This window comes from Brienomyrus brachyistius, chromosome 22, assembly GCF_023856365.1.
Source record: "Brienomyrus brachyistius isolate T26 chromosome 22, BBRACH_0.4, whole genome shotgun sequence".
Taxonomy (NCBI): domain Eukaryota; kingdom Metazoa; phylum Chordata; class Actinopteri; order Osteoglossiformes; family Mormyridae; genus Brienomyrus; species Brienomyrus brachyistius.
In genome coordinates, this window is record NC_064554.1 from 8,668,803 (window position 1) to 8,693,139 (window position 24,337).

At 43.5% G+C, this 24,337-nt stretch overlaps 2 protein-coding genes and 2 long non-coding RNA genes across 6 annotated transcripts; 1 reads left to right on the forward strand and 3 right to left on the reverse strand.

Annotated features, from left to right (window-relative positions):
* Positions 1-177: 177 nt before the first annotated feature.
* prr14 (proline rich 14) lies at positions 178-12,571 on the reverse strand. Of its 3 annotated transcripts, none has more exons than XM_048991067.1 (10): positions 11,891-12,571; positions 11,515-11,647; positions 10,911-11,040; positions 10,441-10,530; positions 10,086-10,123; positions 5,376-8,801; positions 5,097-5,214; positions 1,545-1,657; positions 718-786; positions 178-621 (listed from the first exon to the last, which is right to left on the reverse strand). In XM_048991067.1, the coding sequence occupies exons 2-10, from the start codon at positions 11,628-11,630 to the stop codon at positions 321-323; spliced, it is 4,401 nt and encodes a 1,466-aa protein (XP_048847024.1). In that variant the 5' UTR covers positions 11,631-11,647; positions 11,891-12,571; the 3' UTR covers positions 178-320. The 3 variants fall into 3 exon arrangements, with proteins under 3 accessions (XP_048847024.1, XP_048847023.1, XP_048847025.1); XM_048991066.1 differs by having other exon boundaries at positions 1,545-1,660; positions 11,891-12,570; XM_048991068.1 differs by lacking the exons at positions 11,515-11,647; positions 11,891-12,571 and adding an exon at positions 11,191-11,502 and having other exon boundaries at positions 1,545-1,660.
* Positions 12,572-13,003: 432 nt separating this feature from the next.
* Positions 13,004-15,892, reverse strand: cd2bp2 (CD2 (cytoplasmic tail) binding protein 2). The gene is made up of 7 exons (XM_048991069.1): positions 15,747-15,892; positions 15,167-15,242; positions 14,896-15,028; positions 14,599-14,756; positions 13,572-14,124; positions 13,396-13,481; positions 13,004-13,195 (listed from the first exon to the last, which is right to left on the reverse strand). Exons 1-7 carry the CDS (start codon positions 15,872-15,874, stop codon positions 13,085-13,087), a joined length of 1,245 nt encoding a protein of 414 aa, XP_048847026.1. The 5' UTR covers positions 15,875-15,892; the 3' UTR covers positions 13,004-13,084.
* A 718-nt stretch (positions 15,893-16,610) lies between these two features.
* Positions 16,611-18,438, forward strand: LOC125717799 (uncharacterized). The gene is made up of 3 exons (XR_007384624.1): positions 16,611-17,065; positions 17,732-18,035; positions 18,340-18,438. It is a non-coding gene; the product is annotated as an uncharacterized LOC125717799 (long non-coding RNA).
* On the reverse strand, positions 18,124-19,971 carry LOC125717798 (uncharacterized). The gene is made up of 3 exons (XR_007384623.1): positions 19,756-19,971; positions 19,438-19,576; positions 18,124-18,527 (listed from the first exon to the last, which is right to left on the reverse strand). It is a non-coding gene; the product is annotated as an uncharacterized LOC125717798 (long non-coding RNA).
* Positions 19,972-24,337: the final 4,366 nt, after the last annotated feature.

Here is a 24,337-nt window from a genome sequence, read left to right on the forward strand (position 1 = left end):
CTTCAACGGTGGTCATTCACAAACAGCATAACTTTTCAGCGCCTACTGCGTGTGATAAAGCTCCACCCTCTTCTCCACCTGCTGCAGGGAGCCGTTAGCACAAAGACGAGAAGCCTGACACTGGACAGGAGAAAGATGGTGGCACTTGGACACAAAAACAACACAATAAATACAAAATTCATGAATAACTGCATTTATAGAAACAAAAAAAAAAGTCCATGTGTAACCAGTCCACATAAGATGCCCCTTTAAAACCCAGGACGGATGGGGAATAACCCCAATAGATCCAAGCTGCCTTATAATTTACCAGTAGTTACACCTCAGGCCAGCACACCTTCTTGGTCGAAGGCAATCCAGCCGTCTAATTGACTGAGTTTGGCACACAGGACCGAATCAAGTTCCTGCGAGGAGAGGGCGGTGCTTTCTCTGCCCCGAGCTCCTCCCCCTCGGCGAGTCCTACCCATGGCGGGCTTCCCGCAAGACCCAACCAGAGGCTTCTTGGGCTTCCTAGCCACGCCCAATTCTGGGAAATCTACCAATCGCTTGAATCGGCGCTGACTAATCAGGGACAGGGATCCATCACGACAGCTGACCGGCACTTCAAAGATCGTCTCTAGACGGCTGTGGGAAGGGGGACGGGGAGAAGAGACATGCAGGCGTCAGCATACAGATCACATCCCTCACTGTAGCAAAAGAGGACTGGAGGGAGACCCTCACCCCTCTGGCGGTTTCTGGAAGTTCTTGTTGGTGTAGATCTCCTCCAGGCTGAACTCCTTCTTCTTCAACCTATAAACAAACACAAGAATCAAGCTCTGAGCAGCTGTTTGACTTCAGCCAACACCCTTTACTCTTAGCCTTCCTTTAGAAAAGGGTGGTTACCCACCGCCCACAATGACCAAGGACACACTGACGCATGAAAACCAGAGTCATTCAAAAGAGCCCCTCTCCTTATCTAGAACCTCCTGTAATTTCAGGCTAAACAAACATGCTACGTGATTAAACGCTGAGTCCACAAAAAAGTTCGAACAAACCGAAGCCTGAAAGGATATCCCTTTCCACACACTCACATCCATCAGTCTTCCACTTATCTTGGTCAGGGTCACTAGTGGGTGTGGAACACACACACACACAATCTTTCACTATTGGTAGTTAAGGGACACCAATCAGTGAACCCCACGCCTGTGGTGTTGTTCAGACCACCAGCCCTAAAGGTGTGAAGCGACTACACTTCACCTGCTGGGTCACCGTGCCCCTCCCCCTAGACACAGAGTTACATGCCTCAAGGACGGCTGTGATGGAATAAACTATAGTTAAAATAAAATAAAAAGGGGGGGGGGCTTTCGGAAAAACATGAACATAAAAACACAAACAAAAAAAAGACAAAAAAACAGACCAAGTCACCCCCATAAGCCCAAACTAAAGAAGGTTAACAAGCTGATTTTGACAACTGGGTGTAGAAGCGCAGGGTACATGAGAGAGGGGGTCCAAGCCACAGGAGAAGGACAGCGGCCCCCGCCTGAGGACTGTGCCCTGTCCCCCCTCACCTGATTGTCTTGGGCAGGCCCATCGGTGTTAGGTTGGCGGGGGGCTTGGGGACGGCCCTGCGGATCCGGATGCGTGACACCTTTCCATGGTCACCTCGTTTGACAGAGCCCACCTGCTGGGATAGGGGACAGTACTGGGGTTAGGGGCCGGGGTCACACGACAGGGGAGAGCACTGACCTTCCGAAACAACTCCAGTACCTCATACGGGCCTTGAGCATAACCCAGAACGCACAGGGTGCCAGGCTGGGGACACTACGGGAAATTCACAGCCATCGACGTCACACGATTTTGGCCAGAGTTCAGGGAGAAGATGCACACAAACATGCCAAGAATACACAAATGCAGCACGAGCAGAACCAGGCACAGGATCAACCCCAGAGCTACCCACTGAGCCGGAAACGAGGGGAACAACTTCAACATGGCCACTAGATGGCAGCATTGAAGCAGATATTTACATATGCATCTGATACCCAACAGAAACCGAACAAACTAGAAATGCTGCTCTCAGAATGACAATGTGTTCCCTGGATAGGTATCAACCCTCCCCCCATATAATCCTTACTCCATTACCCCCCCCCAACCTCAGATTCTGGAATCAACTGGTTAGAAATGCCAAAAAATTAGATTTTACCCAAATATTCTGAGACCTAGTTGCGAGACATAACTTAAAAACTACACCTATCAATTTCTTGTACATTCCACTTACACGCCAATCAAAAGAAACTTTCTCCACCAAATCACATAATTACTTGTACTTGTTTATGTCTTAAAGTCCATGTGTTGCAATGCTATTTATACAATTAATATTCCACATATGTATATTCCGCTCCTCCTTCGCACAATGGTGAAGCAGCTGACAATAAAATATGTGTTCCCTGGATGGCCCCCCTTGCACCTCCCCAATCAATACTCCTCTCACACACACCTCCCCACCTCCATCTCTAGCCCCCCTACAGTAGGCTTGGAATGTATCAAATTTTCATTTCTATGGGCAAAACCCTAACCCTAACTATGACTATGACAACCTTAACTTCTACCCAGCCCTAATCTTAGCCATAAGTAAACCAAACAAAATACATGACTTTTGGCTATATTAATTTTGTTGATTGCAGACAAAGATTTTCATGAAATTTAGGTTCATACTGTGGAGACTTGAATAATGTCCCCACAAGGTAAAAAGGTACAGGTTTACACTGCATTTTTGGGAAATCTGGTCCCCACAATATAATTACAATTACAAGCGTGCACACACACACACACACACTTTGTGGTGGTCCGCTCACAAAAAATTTCACTGAATGACAATATTGCAGTCTAACAAAATTATTACTCTACTACCACCCAAAGCTACTCGGTACCTTCTCCAAAATCCTTAAAGCCCAAGTTCGACTAAAATCCTACACATGAAATTTCACTGAGCTCCCCACAATACATTTCACCAACTGGCTACAGATAAAATCTGCTGAATGGGGGGGGGGGGTCTGGCAATGTGGGGGAGGGAAGAACATGTCTAACGATTTTAGAATATTCAGAAAATGGCCACATCCTACAGTTTGCGAACCACTGACCGGTACAATGTTCCTAGGAAGCTTGAAAAAGATACTTTCATACTCCCAGTCGCCGTGGTCATGTCTGCAAACCTCCTTTTAAGCTCTATTACGGCAGTTTTCTTGCTCCACCACCACCTATTGTTGAGGTTTCAATTTTGGGGTGATCTATCAGTTATACATTTACATCCATATGAAATATTTTTGTAAAGTGGTAATAAGATCAATTAAAGATCAAATAGAGTAAAAGGAGTAATAATAAATAGAATTATCCTGTCCACAAGTTCAAGCATCTTATCCAAGTCATCCTACCTTTTGCTGTTACTAAGAGCTGTTGCTCCGTACAATGTGCCTACAATCTCCAGCTTCAATTTTGGGGCAAACTTTCTCAGCTTTTGAGGGGTTCCTGTTAGTCTCCGATAGAAAGGTTTGGAAAAAGATTAAGTGTCTGAAACTGCCCCTCTTTGAATCACTATGGAGCTCTGCTTCAATTTTCACATAATCTGCCTCAAAATGTAAACAGCCCCAGTTTTTCCCACCTATACAATGCCTCTGCAAAGTTTCAAAAAGATCCATCAAATAGTTTTTGAGTTCTCATCTTAAAGAGAAAGTGACTGTGACAGATCGGTCTCGATGGTGATGGGAACAATGGAAAATTTGGTTATAGTTTAATGGAAGAAATTAATAGAAAAATAAAAATTTGCGTAGTGTTTGTGGAGACTACTGAAGTGGCAGAATTTAAAATTAATCAGAGTAGTGATGTCCCAAAACCCAATATTTTCGGTACCAATTCAGTATCAACGCTCAGAAGACATAATGATACGGGCTTTTGTTCCAGTGTTGGCAGTAACCAATCAAGTCAGCACTTGTTACCACAATAGTCTACAAGACGCTAAAAAGGTAACATGCAGTGTTACCCAAATTTCAACCTTTTCTATGCTCATTTTCAAATAAACCGTTTTCAGCAGAACAGTCTAGCTAGTTTGCGATTTACATCTGCTGCATATTGCAAGCGCACTAAATCTGATAGATCTGGGGATGCCCAGAGACGCCTGACGAAAAACAAAGTTTCAAAACGGCAGAGAGTCGTGGTTCAGCACCTGTACCACAACAGTCATTCATTGACAGGAAAAGTTATATTTAGAAATATTTAAAACACGCATCATAGATGCCAAAAATCCTGTTTGCAAAACGAGTCAGCGTTTTAAAACTAAAGTAACACAGGAAACCTTGCTAAGCACTTCGAAGCCTGACAATCAAACTTATTCAAAGACTTAAAGCTTAAAAGTTAGTATTTTAATGTTCCATCACCTCGTTTTATCTAAAAATGCACAGATTGTCGGTACTCAGATTGTTTATAATTAATATAATTTGCGTTGCATCATGATGTAGCATCCTTGACGTTAATGTGTCACTTTAACCATAACCTATATAACTCATTTATATTTACAGGTTAAATTGTCTGTCGGCATGCCAGTGAATTTTGACTAGCCAACCAATTACAGCAAGAATGTATAAAGAGGTGTATGTAGCATAGTATTAATTTGCACACTCTCAGTTACTGACTGATCGCAAAACTGCCATTTAAAGCATTAATTTGTAAATACTTTTATTGATTCCTTAATTATATATTTTAGATTCTGTAAGTTTTAATAAAAGAAGTGTGAGTTTTGAAACAAAAATTTGTTTTGTCATGGTGTCAAATTAGGTTTTGAGAACTAAGATTTCAGTGATATCACTACAGACTTCTAAACTTTTGGTACCGCGATATCCCAAATTCAGAGTGAGTTGACTAACTACACAGTATCTAAAAGGCTAATTAGGTAACTGTGGTTATCCCCAGTTTGTTAAATGTAGAGAGTGAGGAGCCCTGCAATGAAACAGGCACAGCTAAGGAAATCTGGGGCTGGTGGAAATTGTGGCTCATTTTTTCCCCATGTGACTGTTTGACATCATTTTCAAGTCTGTAGTCCTGAACATAGGTGAGGAGACTGAGGAGGCTACCTTGAACTCCGAGTAGGAGATTGCCTTTTCCTCACGGGTTCTGGAACTCTGACTGCTCTCCTCTTTCCGCTGGAGCCTCCCTGGACTGGGTCCCTCTAAGGGGACCTGTGAGGAGACACTGACAAACCAAGCCGAAAGGGATAAAGGTCAGCAGTTGCCAGGAGAAGGATGACTCCCATAGGTTGAATGGGAAATAAGATCCAAAACAGGCATTGGTCCTCCATCTTAACAATACAATTAAAAAAAAGAATTTAAACCTTCCGAAATCAAGTCACTCACCTACACAGAGATGAAATGGAAGCAGCGGGTTGGCCAGTTCTGGGATGGGCAGAGGGACCGGTGCCAGGGAAGAGGTGACGGACTACTGGGGAAGCAGGGAAGGGGCATGAGGGAAAGGCGGAGGACGAAGAGGAGGAGTCACGGCTGCTGCTGCCACCAGTGCTGGCTCCTGAGCTGCAGCCGCTCCCGTGGTGTTTCTGCGAGAGGAAGGCCAGTGGGCTGGACAGGAAGCAGGAGGCAAGCACTGTCACGGGGGTGCAGGACGGAGAGGTGGTGGAGAACCCGGTGGGGTACACTTCCTTGCGGAGACACAAGGGGGCGATCTCCCGTTCCACCTCCACGCTGCAGACAGTGTGCCGACGAGTCCGCTTGACTGGCGAGGGAGGGGAGTGAACCAGAGAGTGCTGCTGGAGGAAGGAGGCGGGGAGGCTGCTGTGGGGGGGTGAAGGGCATGGCGAGGTGCTCCAGCAGTCCTCAAGGAGGGACGAGGGGATCTCGGGACAGGAGCGGCTTCGCAGCAAGCGAGCATGCAGAGGCCCGCTACCTGACGCCTTCGGTAGACCAGCCTCCTTCCGGTGCAGCCCCACCATCCTGGCACTGTCATTCCCCTCCTGCTCCCTTGTAGTCTTCATTCCCCGCCCTCTTCTTCGCTCTACTGGGCCACTTGCAATGGAGCCGCTCACAATCCCTGATTCTTCCTCCTTCATGGCATTCATCTCTACAATCTCTAATCTCTCAAGCTTCACAACAACATTTGAGGCAGCCAGGCCAAGAGAACGAATAGCTTTTTTCTCCTCTTCACAATATGGTGGGAGGCCACCCACAGTTGGAGCAGAAGTCCCATTGTCCGAATGGTCAGCCATTACACGCAAGGTGCGCCCATCCACCGAGTTATCTTTTGCCATCAGTGGGTCATCGGATGGTGTGAAGTTCTTGAAAGGGCTCTTTGGTGCTGCCACTGTATTGGATGAACATGAATCTTTACCAAGGTGTTGATCAACTACCTCTTTTGGATGAAGTTCTGCAGCACTGGAATCTCTACTCTCCAGTGTTCCTCCTTCAATCTCGCTGTCTTTGTCCAAACCTTCTGATTGTGCCATCTGCTGTTCCATGCCCGCAACCTGACTCCTGCCCGCATCAATCCCTCTCAGTCCTTTAGAGAACTTTTTAGGTCCCTTTGTTGCACTGCAAAGGGTCTTTAGTTTTCGTTTCCTAGCTCTCTGCTGACCTAAATTTACTGCTGCCTGGTCACCATGAGTCTCCTTACTCAGCTCCATCAAATCATTTGTCTGTAGAGCATAATCAAGGTTCCCTTGCACAACCAGACTATTTTTACAATTTGCAGCGAGACCCATCGCAATATCTGGATTTGAACCCCTCTTTCTGCACCTGGAGCGTTGATATCTCATGTTTGGTACCTGGGGACACATGCTGTCTGACATACTCCCGCAGACCGTTGCACCCTCCTTTTCCCTCGCTATCGTGATAGTCATTGTAGTGGAGACCTGTGTCGAGCACGACGCTTTTGTACAATCCGTCGAAGATGGTGTGCGCACCTCTGAGGGACACGGACTGCAGTCAGCTCTGACATCATTAGGCAGCTCTGAACCCCTCAATATTTCACCTTTATTCCAACAATTACTTGTGTTGTTTACATTCCTGTTGATACTGTGGTCAGATCCACTGTTACCAACACTGCTGTCTGTAAGATCCAAGGGAAGGTTCTTTGGGCAGTTAACAGCGAGCCTCTTGGTAGAAGCCACCAGCTCTGTGACAGGAGATTTCTGTTTTTTTCTTGTTTGCTTATGTGTGCCGACTATGACAGCATCACCCTCAACCCTATGACGATCAACGTTGACACGACACATCTTTCTGCTTCTTCTCTGCACTTGTCTCACTGTTCTGACACCTGCAGCTGAGGCACTTAGCAATTCTCCAGCATGTTTTTCCTGTAATTTCTCATTGTCTTTAACTTGCTTTGCCATGTTTCCTCTGCAATCTGCCTTTTCATCTTCAGGTTGGACTCGCCAAGATTTTTCTGTTCCAACTTTTTCTTCTGTAGAAGAGGGTCCTTCGAGTAAGAGACCGAGTTGAGGGCCGGCCAAAACCTCTAGGTGAATTGGCTGCAGCTTGACCTCTGCTTGGCTTTGAACAGAGGGTGCGCTATTATTTTCTGGCCATACAGAGGATTTTCTCGGTGAGGAAAGAGAAGCTGTACATTCCTTTCTTTCAGTATCAGTGTTGTTCTGGTCCCAGGAGACGGTTACGGTTGAAGGCTGCCTATCTTCAATACTGTCCAAGAATTTCAGCTGTCCAACACCTGCCTCCTCAACCTCAGAGAGTCTGAGAGAATCAGGGGGTGTGTAGTACTTTAAGGGTGTTAAGTGATCAGACTCCACGCTAATAACTGTCTCATGAGTCACAGGCCCTGCGGAATCTTTGAGGGTATGCCCCTCCCTCAGCTCAGAGAGGACCGATGACACTTCTGAAAAAACCAAACCGGCTTCCACAGCAGACAAAGGCAACCGTTTGTGAGGACAGTCAGGGGAGGAGTCAAGCTCAAGCATACGTTTACGGTGCAAACTTCTCAACAGAATACATGCCTCCATCTGCTCCGGTGTGCCAGGGTTTAAGGATAAACTGAGCCTAGGGTTGCAGGAGTTCTCAGAAGAGGAATCCACCTGGGAATCTATCCCTTTCTCTGTACCAGATCTATGTTGTAGACAGAGATCTGAATGAAGCTCCTGCTCACCCTCCGTAACAGATGCTACTTGGTCCTCAGAATCCCTCAGACCATCCATTTCATACACAGCAAGACCATCACTGTTCTGTTCATCAAAAAGGACAAAATCCTGCTCTTGCACAGAGCTTTGGACATTGGCCTCTGCTTCAAAGTTTAATCTCTGGATTGCAGACGACCTCCGGACTGCAGACGACCTCCGGACAGCACAGTTCAGCTCTCCATCTGTGCAGCAGTTATTTATGATTCCTGTGCTGATCTCTCTTTGTAGTTCTTTGTTGGTCAACCTGTTGATACTGCTCTCTGCTCCCATCTGCTCTCCTTCAGTTTTTAGCTCCGAATGAAGTTCTCTGTGGGCACTTGAGCAGCCATCAGAGTCCTCGCTGGCATCCGCGAGAACTGGGTTGCCGCTGCAGGCTGAGGATGAGGGGCTCGTTTTGAAAAACCTGACTGGAGTCATAACGATTTCGCTGAAACTTGCCATCTTCGATTTGAATGTCTGTAACAGGGGACCAATGATCCACTGCTTCACAGGAGAAGATCTTTCAGGGGGTTCCGGCTGTTCTAGACCACTTTCCGTTCGACCAGCTTCCAACCCAGTCTTAGCATTCCCAGTAACAGAGTCCTCTTCTTGAACCATGGAAGTAGCAGGATCCCCACATTTGAAGGCGTGTCCCCCAGTGGACCTACAATCAAAAAGACACATCAAGCACCAAAGACCTACACCATGCACCAACATACATGAATGACAGTGGTGTAACAGTTCTGAAAGAGACTGAAAACCACAGTACAAATGGTCACAATCTTGAGTCGCGTTTCTGGAAGATGGAACACTGCTCTCAACTGTCTTACTAATGTTATGAGACTCTTTTTTCCATTTCAGGATTAACACCAACACATGTAAATCACAAAAAAAATATTGCATTTAGTGAGGGCAAACTATACATTTTGAAAATTTCACACATTACACCAGTTTTTTTTTTGTCTTCCAACTGTGTGTCACGTGACTATTTTGGTTCAAACATGACTGAGGTCTGAACTGACCTGCAGATTTGGAGAATCATTACATCCCTAATGAAAAATATCTTAAATGAGAAAAATCATTAAATAAATCCTCCCTGTAACAGTTCTGTGTGCCTTGTTCATTTGCAAAGGCTCCCAACGTGACTCCTAATTATATGACAATATGGGATCCTTTTTCCATACAGTGTTATTAAGATTAAGCTGATAAACTTTATTGCGGAACTACTGCATTTCTTTAGTGCTAAACTCACGGCAAGCCTGCAGCTTCACTAAACTCTGTAAAGGCTGGTTCATACTTGTCTACGTTTATGATGCATGAGACGTCATTGTGCATCTCCACGGAAACACGTCTGCTGCACTCCAAATTTGTGTCTGCGCAGCTCTGTGCAGACTGAACAAGATCCATTCGCTGGCGTCCACTTTAAATACCATAAAGGATGCTTCTGACGAGCACTGGGGTACTTTGCAAAACCCTACAGACTATTTACAAGGTAATAAAACTGTTGCATACATGTGAATGTGCGCAACTGTGAATGCAGACAGGGTCTCGATTTGAAAATTTCACACCAGTCAGCTGCCAAAAAATGGCAGCCATGCGAACTACCTCTGAATTTATAAAACACGGAGAAACGGAGACAACCCTCACTGCTGTGGTACATGTGCAGGGAAAATCAGAATAATTTTATTATTATTATTAATATATCAGTACAACACGATGTGTGCATGTGTAAAGCATGCAGCTTGACCCGAGGAATTATAAACGTTTCTGTGTACACATAGACAGAGTGGATATGCGTGTTGCACTTCTGCGGAGAAGTATGAGCAGGTCTTAATAAATCACAACCAGCCAGTCAGCGACCTAATTGGTCAGTTTGCCACTGTATCTTTATGCCTAGCAAACTTTTCGGCGTTTTTCTCTGCAACCAAAAGGAAAAAAAAAAACTTACATGGTGATTCCACTTTGATCTTGTATGCTGCAACTTCTCTGTGGAGAAAAACATTACAAATCAACTATCAACACTTCATCAACTCACACATACGTTCCCAGGATCTCCCACTCATAATTGATCATCACCCTGCCCCAAGATGGGTTTGCACGAAGGTTTACACGCAAGGACTGGTGCGAATGGCACAGCATTCAACGCTGTCAAACAGGTCAGAGATACAAATCGATTTTTCATCCCAAAAAAAAGGAATCATCATGACAAAATTGTCTTGTCAAAATGGCACGAAACCACCCATCTTTCACAGAGGCCTAAATACAGGAGCAAAACATGATAAATGGCAGACGGAGATACGCACAGTGCTGTTTGCCGAATCCTCCTCCTTCTGATTCTTAAGTGGGGAATCGATCCTTACTAGCTTCACAGACAAGGACTTTGGGACCTGTTCCTGAAAATCAAAGGAACAAACAAACAAACTTAGTTATCCAACGCTGCTTCAATGCATGATTTACCCTTTGAAAGCATCTCCCAGAGTCTCTATCAGCATCCAGACATTTACAATTTATCTAGCCCACCATTTCACTGCAGCAAATCAAGTCAACAGATTTCTCCTCCCAAAAAGCCATTCTAACAGTGAGACCGGAACTGAGAAGCTTCTGGCTGAGCGACTACACCTGTGCCTATCTTTAAACAGCATGTTCTCACCTCCTTAAGTCAAAAACCAACATACCACTGAAGATGTTCGACAGCAGAGATGAATAAGTCTCATTATTATCAAATCCATCAAAAGACACTTCAGGAATTGTGAGAGGGACAGAGCTGAGATACCATGCTGCTGGACATCCTCTTCCTGGGGGAGGATCTAGTCCCCTTCTGTTTGGCAGCTTGGAGCTCCTTGGCCAGCTGAAGACGGCCACTCCTCCGCCTTGCTTCTCTCCTTCCCCCATCAGTGAGCATCCTGGATGTCAGTGACATTCGAGCAGGCAAATTAAGCCAGTAGTTGGAGTTAAAACAGGGTGAAGTCTACTTAAATTATAAAATGCAGTGAGAGAAGTATTTGCTTCATATCTTGGAGCAAACTAATCTAGGAACTGGAGAGGATACCAGCCTTCTCAGTGTCCTGCTTAAACACTTGGCTGGGATCACTGGTTCCCATTTGCTGGTGGTGGAAGTTCCCCTTTGTGGGATTTAAAAAGTTCAGAAAGACTGTTACATTTCTGATGTGCTGTTCTGAGGTAGTCAGGGAAGACTTTTCCCCGTTTTGTTTCAGGAATCTACAACGAACAATGCTGATCAAGAAAGAAAGACTAAGGAGTTCTCAAAATGTGAGAATATTCAGAAGGTTCAGATGAAGGGACAATGGGCACAAACACAGATAATTAACAACACAAAGGCTCAACCAAATAGACAGGAACTGGGAAAGACATGGTACCTGCATGTGACTAGGGAAGGAGGCAGGAGACTGGGATGGGATTTTCTTTGAGGAGCTTTGCAGGCAGCCGTGGCATCTTCTTCCATTGTACAGATAACCCGGGGGAAGGGAAGCATCCTCAATTTTTCCTCCGCTGCAACAGCAGTTACAGAAAGTTAAACCTGTGCACAATTCCAAATACAAATTTTTATGGTCGTTGGTCGTGCATTACAGTCCCCTAGTTAATGTATTCTTATTTTTTTGTTTACCGTAACATTGTTAGCTACTTCTAATATGATATCCGTTTAAGTATTGACATAAAATAAACGTAAAACCACGAACCCAGATCATGTTGACCCACAAGGACAGTGCCCTGAAGCAATAAATACGAACTTACCGCTCGCTTTCCGCCGGCCGCAACAGCTTTTCCAAGCGAGCGTGCACCGGCTCCGGTCGCGGAGTAAAACTAGCTCCGTTTCCGATGCATCGTGCAATGCCGCCGCCTCGGATCGAGCCCCATCAGCCTGCTATCGCTATGCGACGACAGGAGGGCGAGCAAAAACCGATTTGGCCGCACAGTAAGGAGGACACTTACTTTTCCCCCATGAAAAACAAACAACAAAAAAACTATACAAATCACACCACCGGACAGCCACGGATGTTATTTCTCCACGTTAACGAAAAATACCGCTATATTTTAAAAAGCAACCTGGCGCATCTAATTAACAGGCGATCGTGCTGATACACTTTGACTTCGATATGCAGTATATATTTAGTAAGCCAACTAACGAAGGACGGATTGCCATCTATTAATATTACCAAAAAAATTAGGCACGTTAATTAAGGGGGGGAAAAATATTTCGGGGCAGTAATATGTTTACATAAATCCGCACGAACTCATTTGAAAAAGGCACCCATTTATATTGCTTTTAAATGTTAAATATTTCACTGCGACAATGCACAAATAACAGGAATTATGCACCGCGACCGCCGATTACGATATGAGACTGTCGACGGCGCCCAACCTTACAATTTCACTCAAGCTGCTTCCCTAAACGTAACACTTCACAACCTACCACAGTTGACGGCTTTCAACCAATCAGCTGGCGAAGCGTTTACTTTATACCCGCCTCCTAATACTTCCAGAGATCAACCAATGGGAAATTACAAACCGTGGCTTATTGACCAATGAAACAATGAGAAGAGCGCTTCTAACGAAAAGAGACCAATGAATTGATCAGGAAGCGGTCTTTCCACCCAGATGAACTTTAATAATACATCCTGAACCAATTAAGTCCCCGCCTACCTCCAGGCTAGAAACTGGGCGGGAGTCATACAAGGAGCCAGAATTGTATACACCAGTTTGGGCTTTTTAAAAATTAAAATGAATTAGGCATTTAAAATGTACAGTCATTAAATACCATGCATACAGCGTCTGAACCATACCATACTACTGTGTACCTCCCCCATGTTTCCTTTTCAAACTTTATTAAAACACAATACTCAATAATTGACCTGAAATGGTCTAATTTATTTAAAAAAGAACAGACACACACAAACAGAAACTTTTACAGAGGCATGTCTCAGTTTTTCAGGTGTACAGCTCAAAGTCAAGCCTCTTGGAGCTGTAGAACTGTGTGTTTCCCTCTCCGACCCTCCTGCAGTAGACACCATCTTTGAAGTGGCCCTCCTCTACCCAGTTCTGAAGGACAAAAAAAAAAGAATTCTATTATGAGACTTGGGCACTCACAGAACTTGATCCCTTAATCAGAAATCAAGTATTAATAAGTGTGATCTTCAGAGTACAAACACATATACCAGCAGGCACATGTTTGCAGACATGAATCATAATCAGCCTGTAAAAGGAGCGGAAGAAACGTGGGAAAGATCTGCTAGGTTCACCTGCATTTGTTGGCTGCTGAAGGGGCCATAGATCTCCGATTTATCATCCATATCCCACTTGTACTCCCACATGACATCATCACTCACTGCATAGGGACAACAGTTTGGTCTTAGCTCGAGCCACGAAAATGCACTTCGATGTATCCAAAACAACCACCATCTTTACTGGAACCCACCTCTTCCTCCGTCATCTTCCTCATCTTGTTCTGGCGCTTTCCCTCCATCCTTCGTATCAATTTCATCTGCAAACATGTCTAACACATCATCCTCATCTTTTCCAACTCTTTTCTTGTTTGCTGAAACCTTTATAATGTATGCCAACTTCTCGTAGGTCTTCTGGTATATCTCAAACTCCCCACTGCCCACCAGCCGGTCCGCTAATGCCGTGAGTCTGTCCAGCTTCTCTGTGTCTCGGTTTGAGCCCTCTTCCTGGCCTCTGCTGTTCCCTTTTCCCTTCTTCCGCCCAACCATTCCCCCGAGCCGCCTCAGTGCCCCAGCAACAGTCTCCCCTGGCAACATCAGATCAACAACAGCCTCCATGAGCTGCTGCTGGCTGAGAGATGCCAAAGGATCCTCGACAACTTTAGGCTCCTCCTCTTCTTCCTCACTGTCGGCCCGCTTCTCTTCCCTCTGTTTCTCCTCCTCGGCCTCATCTTCGTCCCCTTCCCTTCTCTTCCTCTTTGCTGCAAGACCTTTCTTTCGCTTTACAGGTTGCTCCTTAATCTTTACCTGGGGAGGCAGGAAGGAGGGGAACAGTGTACAGACATAAAGGAGCAATCACTATAATTAATTAGGAAGCAACGATAACCATCAAGGTAGGCTGAAAGTGTCACGCAAGCGCTTAAATATACTCTCAAACGTGCAGTGACACAGCTGGCCTTTTAAACCAGAGTTACAAGATAAAAATAAACAGAGATTTTTTTTTAACCATTTGACCTTTTCCTGAATTCAAGCTCAGCGATACAAATTTCACTAAAGTCAGAGACCTCCTTGCCATATATAGAAAAACTAATTTTGAATTGAGGAATGAAGTTTAACTATATGGGGAGGTGGGTTATGTCAGCCAATGACACTGGAATGCACTGAAATCCCACCCACCACAACTGACAAGCCGAGACTTGACGCGTTCATGTGACTTTACAAATATGGTGTCATTTCCTGGTCATGCTTTAGAGCACAGCCATGTAGGCACAGCCATGTTACCCAGTCAATATTGTCAAGCCAGTTGTCTCGAATCTGCTCCTCCTTTTTCACAAAGTAGTTGCCCTCTGAGTCAAAATGGCCCTCCTGCATCTCTTCATGCAGGTTAAAGGGTGTGATGGGCACCCCCTCGTCATAGTCAATCGTAGCCTGCTCCTGACCTGCCAGAACAGAGAAGACTTACAAGAACCAGTACAGGGAACTCACTAAAGCTCAGAGTTAATTCACACGCAAAAAAAAAATGAATGACATTTGGCCAACACACGTTATTGTCACACCATCCATTTTCATGATACGTACCCTCCACGTCATCACTGTCCAGAGTTTCAAATTTGCTCCCATCCTCCCTTGTTTCTTCGTCGTCCTCCTCATCACTGTCCAAGGAATGTTTACCCTTGAACCTTGAGCCTGGACCACTCACAGCCTCACATATCTAGCAACAAGTAAAGGGGTGAAGAGGAGTAGGAACACGCGATGTATATAAACAATCTTGTGACAGAAGAGTTTCTGAACACTATCAATCTCTAAGTAACAGCTACTACCTCTGAATATGAACTGCACAAGTCCTCACCTTCTTCTTCTGGAGATCCTCTTCTAGGCTGAATTCCCCATCGCCGTCCTCGAACGTCACTTTTCTTTTAGACATGCTGCAGAGAGTGGGACAGATCAGTTAGAAACCACAAACGAGGCACGGAGGTCTTACAAGAGCGTCCGCAGCTCGCCGTTAAGTCTAACATGGCATTATGTTATAATATATTGCACATCTGCATCATCTCCCAAACACAGGTCCATATAAAAGGCTGAATCGCTCCTATCACATTTATCATCACATGCGCAGGATGGCTTCAAATAGTTTAATTAATCCTGACACAAGCTTGTTAATTATCTACAAAACCTGCTTCAAACCAAGACATCCACTAAGAGACTAAAAATAACAAAATACTTCGATATCTACCCACCGAAAAGGCATAAAACGTAACTACCCTATCCAAATAATGCAGCGAGCTAGCCACTAAGCTAATCGGCTAATTACGGTACATGCGTACATGACGGGATACAAAATACTTAAAGAAAAATCTGCAAATAGAGAATAAACTCTGACAGAAAGCTGGTAAACGTGATGCAACGCGTATAAAAAGTCGCTGACTTACACGTTAACAACTCTGTCGTGAGTCGCACCACCATCCGTAAAATACCAAACAGGACGTGACGCCAAACAGCGACACTTCCTATCTTCTTCTTCTGTGAGGTGTTTTCGAATTTTTACAAAATGATGCATAGCGCCACCTACAGTTCCGACAAGGTGATAGATCCATCCATCCATCCATCCAATGAGCAATATTTAAAACTGATTGCTGTGGTAGTGTTGTACGTTTGTCCTGGGCTTGTTGGATTTAAGTGGCCAAATTTTATGTTTTGTGGAATTTACAGGACAGTATAACACTACCGTCTCATGCAATACATATTACAAAATCTGCACGATACAAAATAGTGTCCAGTTTTCTTCTATTACATCTTTATCTTCACTGAAAGTTTGTGATGTTAATCTGTTTGACAAACAAACCTGACAGTAAACTAGTCAGTACAGTTTTCAAGCAAAGACTCTTGGGGACTTTAAATCAGGCTCTTTAAGTGAGAAGACAGAGATCTCTTTGAGTAGAGGAGCTATTTATATTTATTTGTCAAGTCCTTAAAGTCTAAGAAACCTACTTTAAAATTGTATCAGCTACATGCAGTCTCGTGGTTTTCTACATAGAAGATTTAAATTTGATACTAGCCTTTGCAGCTTTTGTTCTGCGGAGACAGAATTCATTTAAGTTATTTTTTTCGATGTACTTATAGTAAACTGCTTGGTCTGATATTCATAATTGACTGTCATTAAATAATGGGTAAGACACCTTATTTTTACTTACTATGTGCTCTTATGAAAACCTGATCATTTACCTTTTTATGTTATTATTATTATTATTTGCTTATCAGTTTCTTTCAAACTGTTAATCTGGAATGTGGTTGTATATGCTCTAAGTCTACAGCGTATCAGCCTATGGTTATCCACCATTATTAGTTGACACTGGTTCTTTGTATATTTCTATTGTCTGTTTTGTTTTGTATTGTGTATTTCCTTATGCTCAATAAAAAAGATAAAGGGGGAAAACACAAAAGCAGGTTTGCGGGGTCTAATTCGACTTCGCTGAGATTATCGAATGCACCGTCAATAAAATGCATCTGGCCCTTCCAGCGGTCCTCCAATTTGCAGGGAAAACAAAAACATTGTAACGCCTGTGACTTGGGGCAAAGTCCGAGCTGTGAAGAAAAAAAGGAGTTATAATGATGTACGCCTGTATATAAAAAAACAGAACCGGAACTTTGCTAACTGAAAAGATAAGCGTCTTATTTATCACACCAAGTTTCCTTATTGGTGTGCTGTACAAGTTTCTTATTAAGTGGGCAAACAGAAACCATCGACCAGGTAACCCTTGTAACCCTTGTACCGTTATGAGTTTTTTTCTGGTGTTATATTCATAGCCGATCCGCGATTTTCGGTGGTTTTACAAATTATTTTTGGTGGTTTCATAAATTATTGCATACCGTGCTTAGACTCAAAATCCGGTTCAAATTAATGCTGTTCAAAAATGTCTACCGATTTTCTCTGATGGTTTCCCCGAACTGAAACTAATTCAAAGAGGTGCGCATCACTTCATCATCTGCTGGAGTAGAGCGGATAAACCTCCCAAAACCACGGTGATTTGCTGATCAATCATTAACGCGTGAAACACTGAAAAGAGAAAGGCGGAGTCTACAGCGACTCCTGTTACCGTTTCGGCACTCTTTAGTCACATCCAGGCTTTTGTAGTGAGGGAGTGCTCTGATGAAGGTCTATGGAAGCATCCTGCGACACTTCTGGTCCTGCTGCTCACCGGCTATCTCTATGAAAAGGTAGCGGGACACATTCAAAACCATTTCGAAAGACTGTTGGTCTATATATCACATTTATTTTACACTTTATTGGCTGATAGCACGTTACTTAATTACACTTTGCACTAGTAGCTTATTGAATAAAATATATGGGTGCAATTAAACCAACACACAAGGCTGGAAGACTGAATTAAAATTATTGTTGAAAATTTCTCCCCAGGAACAGAAGACTGGCTCCTATCAGAAGCACTGGATTATACTGAAGGTTAATCTTCTCTTCTACCAAGTGTGACCAGGGGACAGCGGCCCACTGGGGGTCATAGTGCTGGAGGGCTGCTCCGTCCGGCTATGCGACTCGGAGGAGCCGTTTGTCTTTTCTGTGGTGTGTGGGGAGCTGGGGCAATGGAACCATAGGCTGGCCGTTGCAGATGAGCCGACGCAGCGGAGCTGGGTTGAAGCGCTGCTGGCAGCCAGCCACTGCTTCTCGTCCATGCTGGTGAGGGACCTGCAGTGGCAGTGTAAAGGTGAGCATGTCACCGGGAAGGCGACAGTGGAAGAAGCGAGAACGTGCACCAGGCATTTGACACACAGTGACCGCAGACTGGCATCTCTCACAACTACATGGCTGGCAACTTTTTGGCAAAGGCACTGGTGGTTTCCAGTGTCAAAATATTTCTGGCTCTGGAAGCGGAATGGACGTCTACCAGATATCTACGGGCTGCACTTAGCTTCTATAATGAGCTCATTCTCTCTGCCTCAGTGTGTGTTTTAGCTGCCTAACATGAATCGTATCTACATTTCCTCCTATTCTCCTTCCCCATCGAACAGATATGGGAGGTATAGCCTACACCTCTGAGACTCCGCAGCTCTACACTGGGTCTCATCTAGATGAATCAGAGTTTACCTGCTCTCTGGGTTCCAAGCACATAGGCCGCTCCTTCTTCAGGTGAAGCAGGGGTCCCCAGCCAAAAGCGGGGCGAGGCTATACCTGAAGCCTGTCACGTCATGCCGAAACCCTGGACAAAGAAGACCATCCATGTCGCACCCGTAAGCAGACCAGCCCCACTGTGTGCGGGACCAGAGCCCCTGGAGGATCTCAGCACGTTGCATGAGCTCTATGGTCAGGAAGTAAAATCTGTAATGGCCACATGGTGAGAAAGGCAGAAAGATGGGGAAGTGCAGGAGGGGGATATGACTGATTTGAGGTAAACAATGTTCAGTAATGTGACAAGGGCACTTATTTAGGTTACCTGTGTCACAGTCAATAAATGAGGCTGAGTTTGTTTACTCTTGCATCCAAACCCTAATATCCCTTGCATCCAAATTGTTTTCAATACCCATTTTTGTCCTTGTGTGTGTTTTTTCCCTCTGCTATTGCCGAAAATCTCTCTGCTGTTTTTCTTTAAACCGTTCTCAACTCTCATACCCCCAATCTCTAATCCTCCCTCCCAGCCCTGGGCCCTATTTTGCACTGACAGAAAGCAATGCAAAGTGGTTCTGCTAGTCTGCTCATTTTCACGCCTTGCGCGCACAACGTCTGAATAGCAAATGATTTTGTGCCCATTTCCCGCTTGTAGGAGCGGGGCTTTTTAAATGAGGTGTGGTCGTCGCTCTTTTAAGGCAGTGCAATGTCGCTGTGCTTTCGACCAACAAAAATAACAGCCCTATTGCCTTTTATTTGAACATTTTAAAACACCTTAAAACTGTAGGTTGTGTTTTGTTTGAATAAAGATCACAATTTTATTCATATTTTTCAAACTGCAGACCCAAAATTTAATTAAAAAAACACACAAGCATAATTAAGTTCCATAATTAAGCAGCAAGCTTCTGTTTTACTCGTCATCTATCTTCATTATATACCGCTTTCGACACAGATGATCTGGTGATGCTAGATAATGAAGACACCTCATCCCACACCTGCTTCACCTTGAAAGGCTTAGGTAGACAAGTGGTGCTCCCGTAGATGATGTGCTTGTGCCTTTTCACCTCACGCACGAGCATGTGTTTCCTCAGGTGAAAACTGATCCGGTCGGCCAGGAAACATGCCATGGTTCTGGAGGCTATACTACACATGGGAGATAGACCAGGGAGATAGACAGACGGATAGGCAGATACATTATTGTATGTAATCCCTAATCGCAAATTCATTTCTGTTCGATATATATATATATATGCCTTGCAATAATTTAATAGAAAAGCCTAGTGCTGTAATAACTCAAGACATTTAGGCTTGTTTTGTCTTACCTCTGGTTTCAGCCCTCGTATGGATCACTCAAGCTGCCTCTCATTTGCTCCCTCATCAGTACTGTTATAAAGTGCTTCCCAGTCATGTACTCCCCAGTCCAGTCATTGATGTTGCTCCCTGCGTGTGCCTCAGAGTTTGTCCTGTGCTTCAGTGCTGTCCAGTCCACATGTTCCCATTTTGACCTTGCTTCTGTTTAGTTTTTTCCAATAAAGCTCTTTTCATTCCCCCCCTCTGCTTGTTCTCCCTTCCTTCCTTGCCTGGGCGTGAGACGTAGTCGTAATTTGTTCAGCATGAAATGACCTCATGCACAATTGGCTGTATTGAAACATCTTGAAATATGTATTTGAACATTTTTCTTCTCCTAGTCATAGTCTTTGCAAAGAAACAGGAATACATAGGCTTGCATGCGGAAAAGGCAGATATATATATAAGGTAATAATGAAAGCTCAGTGGTACTGCTGTTTTTTTTGCCTTCTTTACAAAATAAAAGTCACAAATGGTACCTTCTAGGCTAGGCACCGTTCTTTTATTCAGATTTCTAGATCCTGATTGGCTGTGTGAAGTGCCCATACCATTAAATGAAGCAACAGGAACCCTGGGCATGAATATGTTGAACTTGGAACGTGAGGAACGTGACCCTGTTGGTGACAGTGATGGAAGGACAGAAAATCCAGATACTGCTAGTTTTGCAGAAGGTCACATGCCACATGGACTACCAGGTCCACTTGACGATATGTTCAAATCACCTAAATCATTCACAGAGAAGTCCATGGGGTCTCATTTACACCCATGGTCAGATGTCACATTAGCACAATTTGTTGTATTAATTCTGGCATTTTCTACAGCAAATGAGACCATCTAAAATTATTAAGCATCTTCTTACCAGCAAATAACATCTTGGCATGTTGCTATGCTCTCTCTTCATGCATTCAAACAACCATGTAAATACCCAGCCGACAACATCACATTACATTTCTTTTGTCAAGGTTGTGGGGCATATTTTTTGTGTCACATTGTGCAGGGAATATCACACAAAGAGTGAGTCAGGTGACTGGATAGATGGTTGTCCTTTGAGGTCCAAAGCTATAAGAGTTGAAGACATTGTCTTGCTTGGTTGTCTATAGCACATAACATAGATGTTAGTTGAGCCTTGCGCTTTGCATTAGATTGTGAAAATAGAGCCCACTGTTTTATACAGTTCCTGTCGACACCACCCCCCCCCCAAAGTTGCCATTATGGATGTAGACAAACCTAGACACGCCACTGAAGGTAACTCAACGTTGACTGCAGGATCGTCTGGTCTCATGCTGAAGTGAAACTTCACTTCTACTTGCATTATGTGTAAGATCTTTTTATTTTCACTTTAAGAAGATGTGGAAATATCATTTTGTCATTATTTTAAGCCTCTCCATTTCTTCCTTTTCCCGTTTCCAATAAGAAGCTGGAGATCTAAGGAGAACAGCTGCAAATTGTTGTTGTTTAATAGGGTGTACGCTCCATGAGTAACGAACAAGCCTTTAGATGAATGTCTGAGTGGTACAAAGTGATGGCAAACTTTAAATAGACATTTACTAAAATTCTATGTCCTTTATGTGAGTTTTTGTGTGTGAATGAATTTACGAGCCCTCTGCCAGCCAGCCCCTTTGACGTTACCGTTTGCAGGGACTGCATGACCTAGGTAACGGGGTAAAAGGCTCTAAGCTATTTCTGGGCAGAAAGTGAACGCAGCCCTGGGACAGGATACCGGCTCTAGGACTCCTGCCATGTTTCACTCCAGGGCAGCCCCCTGATGTAAGTGCTGCTGTGAATCCATGCTGCTGCCAGGGCGAGCAAACAGCCAAGAGGGAGCGAGTGCCAGCTGAAGTGACGCCATCCCGCAGTGCACATCCAAGAAAGACTGTTACATAAGAGCATTACGCTGGTCTCTGCCGCGCTTGGCTTCTTGCCAAAGGAGAGACGTGTATCTACGTTACGTGTAAAGGGTGTATACTTTAATGGTCTGCTTCTTGTTCCCATAGTATATTATATCATTCTTATATTACTACTTATACAAAAGATATTATTATCATTATTATTGGTATTATTATTAATAATAGTTATGATAATAATGGCAATTATTGTTACTATCACTATTAGTACCATTATTATTGTTGTTATCATTATTAATATTATGATTATTATTATCATTTTCTTATGAAGACGGTCATACTGTATTGCATTACTCATACATGCTGCCACCTGCCTCATGCCCAGTGCTTACTGGGAAGGGCTTCCAGCTCACCATGACGGCATAATGGAAAAGTAATCTGGATGGATGGGTGGATGTTGATGTGTCATATTAATGTGTATCAGATATCCACAAATCTACGTGTGTTTAGAACCACACCTAGCAAATATGCCTTACTGGATATTTGCGTATCCCACTTGATATTACACTTTGCACAGAGCAATGCTATACAGCATAGCGCACAATCATACACGGAGCAATTTAGCACGTCTTATGCTTTTATTTTAAACGAAACGGGATTAAAATAATTGTAAACAACTTTAAATCGTTTAAAACTTACATCATCTAATAATAATAAACTTACATTCATTATATATCTAATTGGTGACATACAAAAAATACATATTTCTTATGCGTATTCTATATTTTTTTCCATTAGGTTTATATATTACACTTAATTTTAATTACATTAAATTTCCCATATTTACTCTTTCCGACGTCTGTACATCATTATTCCAGTGGGGGACGAAAGTTACGGTATGTATGAATGTTAAGTCATGAACGAAAAGCAACTCAGTGGACGAATTAAACGATGGATCAGTTAGTAAACGAAATGACCTGACGTACCATATATGTAACCATGTTAAATTCGTTCACTCAACAACAAACAATCGTTTATTAACCGCGAAGGCCTGTGTTTTATGACGAAACAGCATGTTCATATAGGCATACTATAACCATGAAAACAGTTCTAATCTCATTTCCAATAAAAACGCCCACATTTAATTACAAACACAACAGAGCGATTACGTACACAAAACAAAGACACACTGTAAATGTGAATTGTTTAAAATGAAAAAGTTCCTCCACTGACGTTTGACAATAACACATTTGTTGGTGAATTAAAGTTAGATTTGTTCTCAATAAAATTCTGAAAGGTCGTGCAAATCGAACCTGGCGACATCGCTTGTATTTTTAGTGCATTATCAGATTTCCAAAGGCGCCTTTATCTGGAGGAACTTATATTTATATTAGATATGTCTGAATATTAAAACCCAAAGCAGTAATTTCTAGATAAATACTGCACTGTTTCAAAGTGGGCCATTCGGTTGCTGGGTGTGAGAGCAGACAGTCAAATTGCCCCTATTTCCAGACCTGCTCGTGAGATGGTGATTTTATTTCCCCTCCTATTTCTTTGAATCCTATTTTAAAAAGATTGTATTATATAACTTTACTGCAAGGCTATGAGCAGCAGTAGATGCTTCTGCTTTCTACCAACAGAGAATGTAAAAACTGTCCTTAAGCCTCACGTCTAAATATTATTAAAGTGCTTGAGATATTGCGATAAACGTAAACATACATTTGCTTATGGTCACATCGAGGGGTACGGAAAGAAGTAAGAAGAGAATTCATCACTGTGGGAATAATGTGGGAAGAAATTTGCATGAGTCTGTAGAGAATTTAAAAAAAGTTACAAAAAGATTTACGACTTTTCGTTTTCTCTCACATGTTCCCTCCAGAGGCCTTTCATCTTGCCTCCTCTTTTCAGTGGCGATCCATGAAGTACAAAAAACTTTGATAACACAGCTGCCGTGACCATTGCCTCGGTGCCGATGCACTGGCTGAAGCGACCGCTTTTTCTTATCAGAACCGGACCTGTTTCTCTGCAGCAATGTGACATTAGGAGAGAGAGAATGTGAGTTAATGGGAAAGAGAGGGAGACCGTGGAAGGGTGTCAGCTTTCACGCCTGCAGTCCGATGCTTACTATACAGTATTCGGGGTTCAAATATGGACCTCGGCGGTTAAAAGGTATGTCTGAAGCTAGTACTATACCGGGGACAAACATAAGAACTTATTATTGCGTCATTGTCAAATTAGATTGATTTATCAACAACTGATAATATTCTCTTAATATTTTCTGTGTCGAATCCATTGCGTCACAGAATTAGCTGATTTGGAGTGGAGGTAATATTTGTGGCTAACAAACTGCATCTATATGTATCTGATAGCCGGACCCCCAATTTCCCATGCATGCAAGACGGACAGAATTGGGAAAAGCTTAAGAAAAAAGGAAAAAATAAAGACTGTAGCTTTGTAGTTTAAGACGCAACCCGACTGCTGACGCTGAGAAACGTTGGCTTTTATTTTGAAAGATAGAGTCCAGCTACCCCAGACTCTTAATTCATGAATTATAAAGATAAATGCAGCTGTCTCAGATCAGCATACAAATAAAACGAAAACCGCCCAGAGTCTTTGAAACACCGTAGTACTAATGTCACATTGACCCACAGAAGTAGCATAATGTTTTCCAAAGGTGTGTGACATGTTGCATGGTGTATGACAGACTTGATCA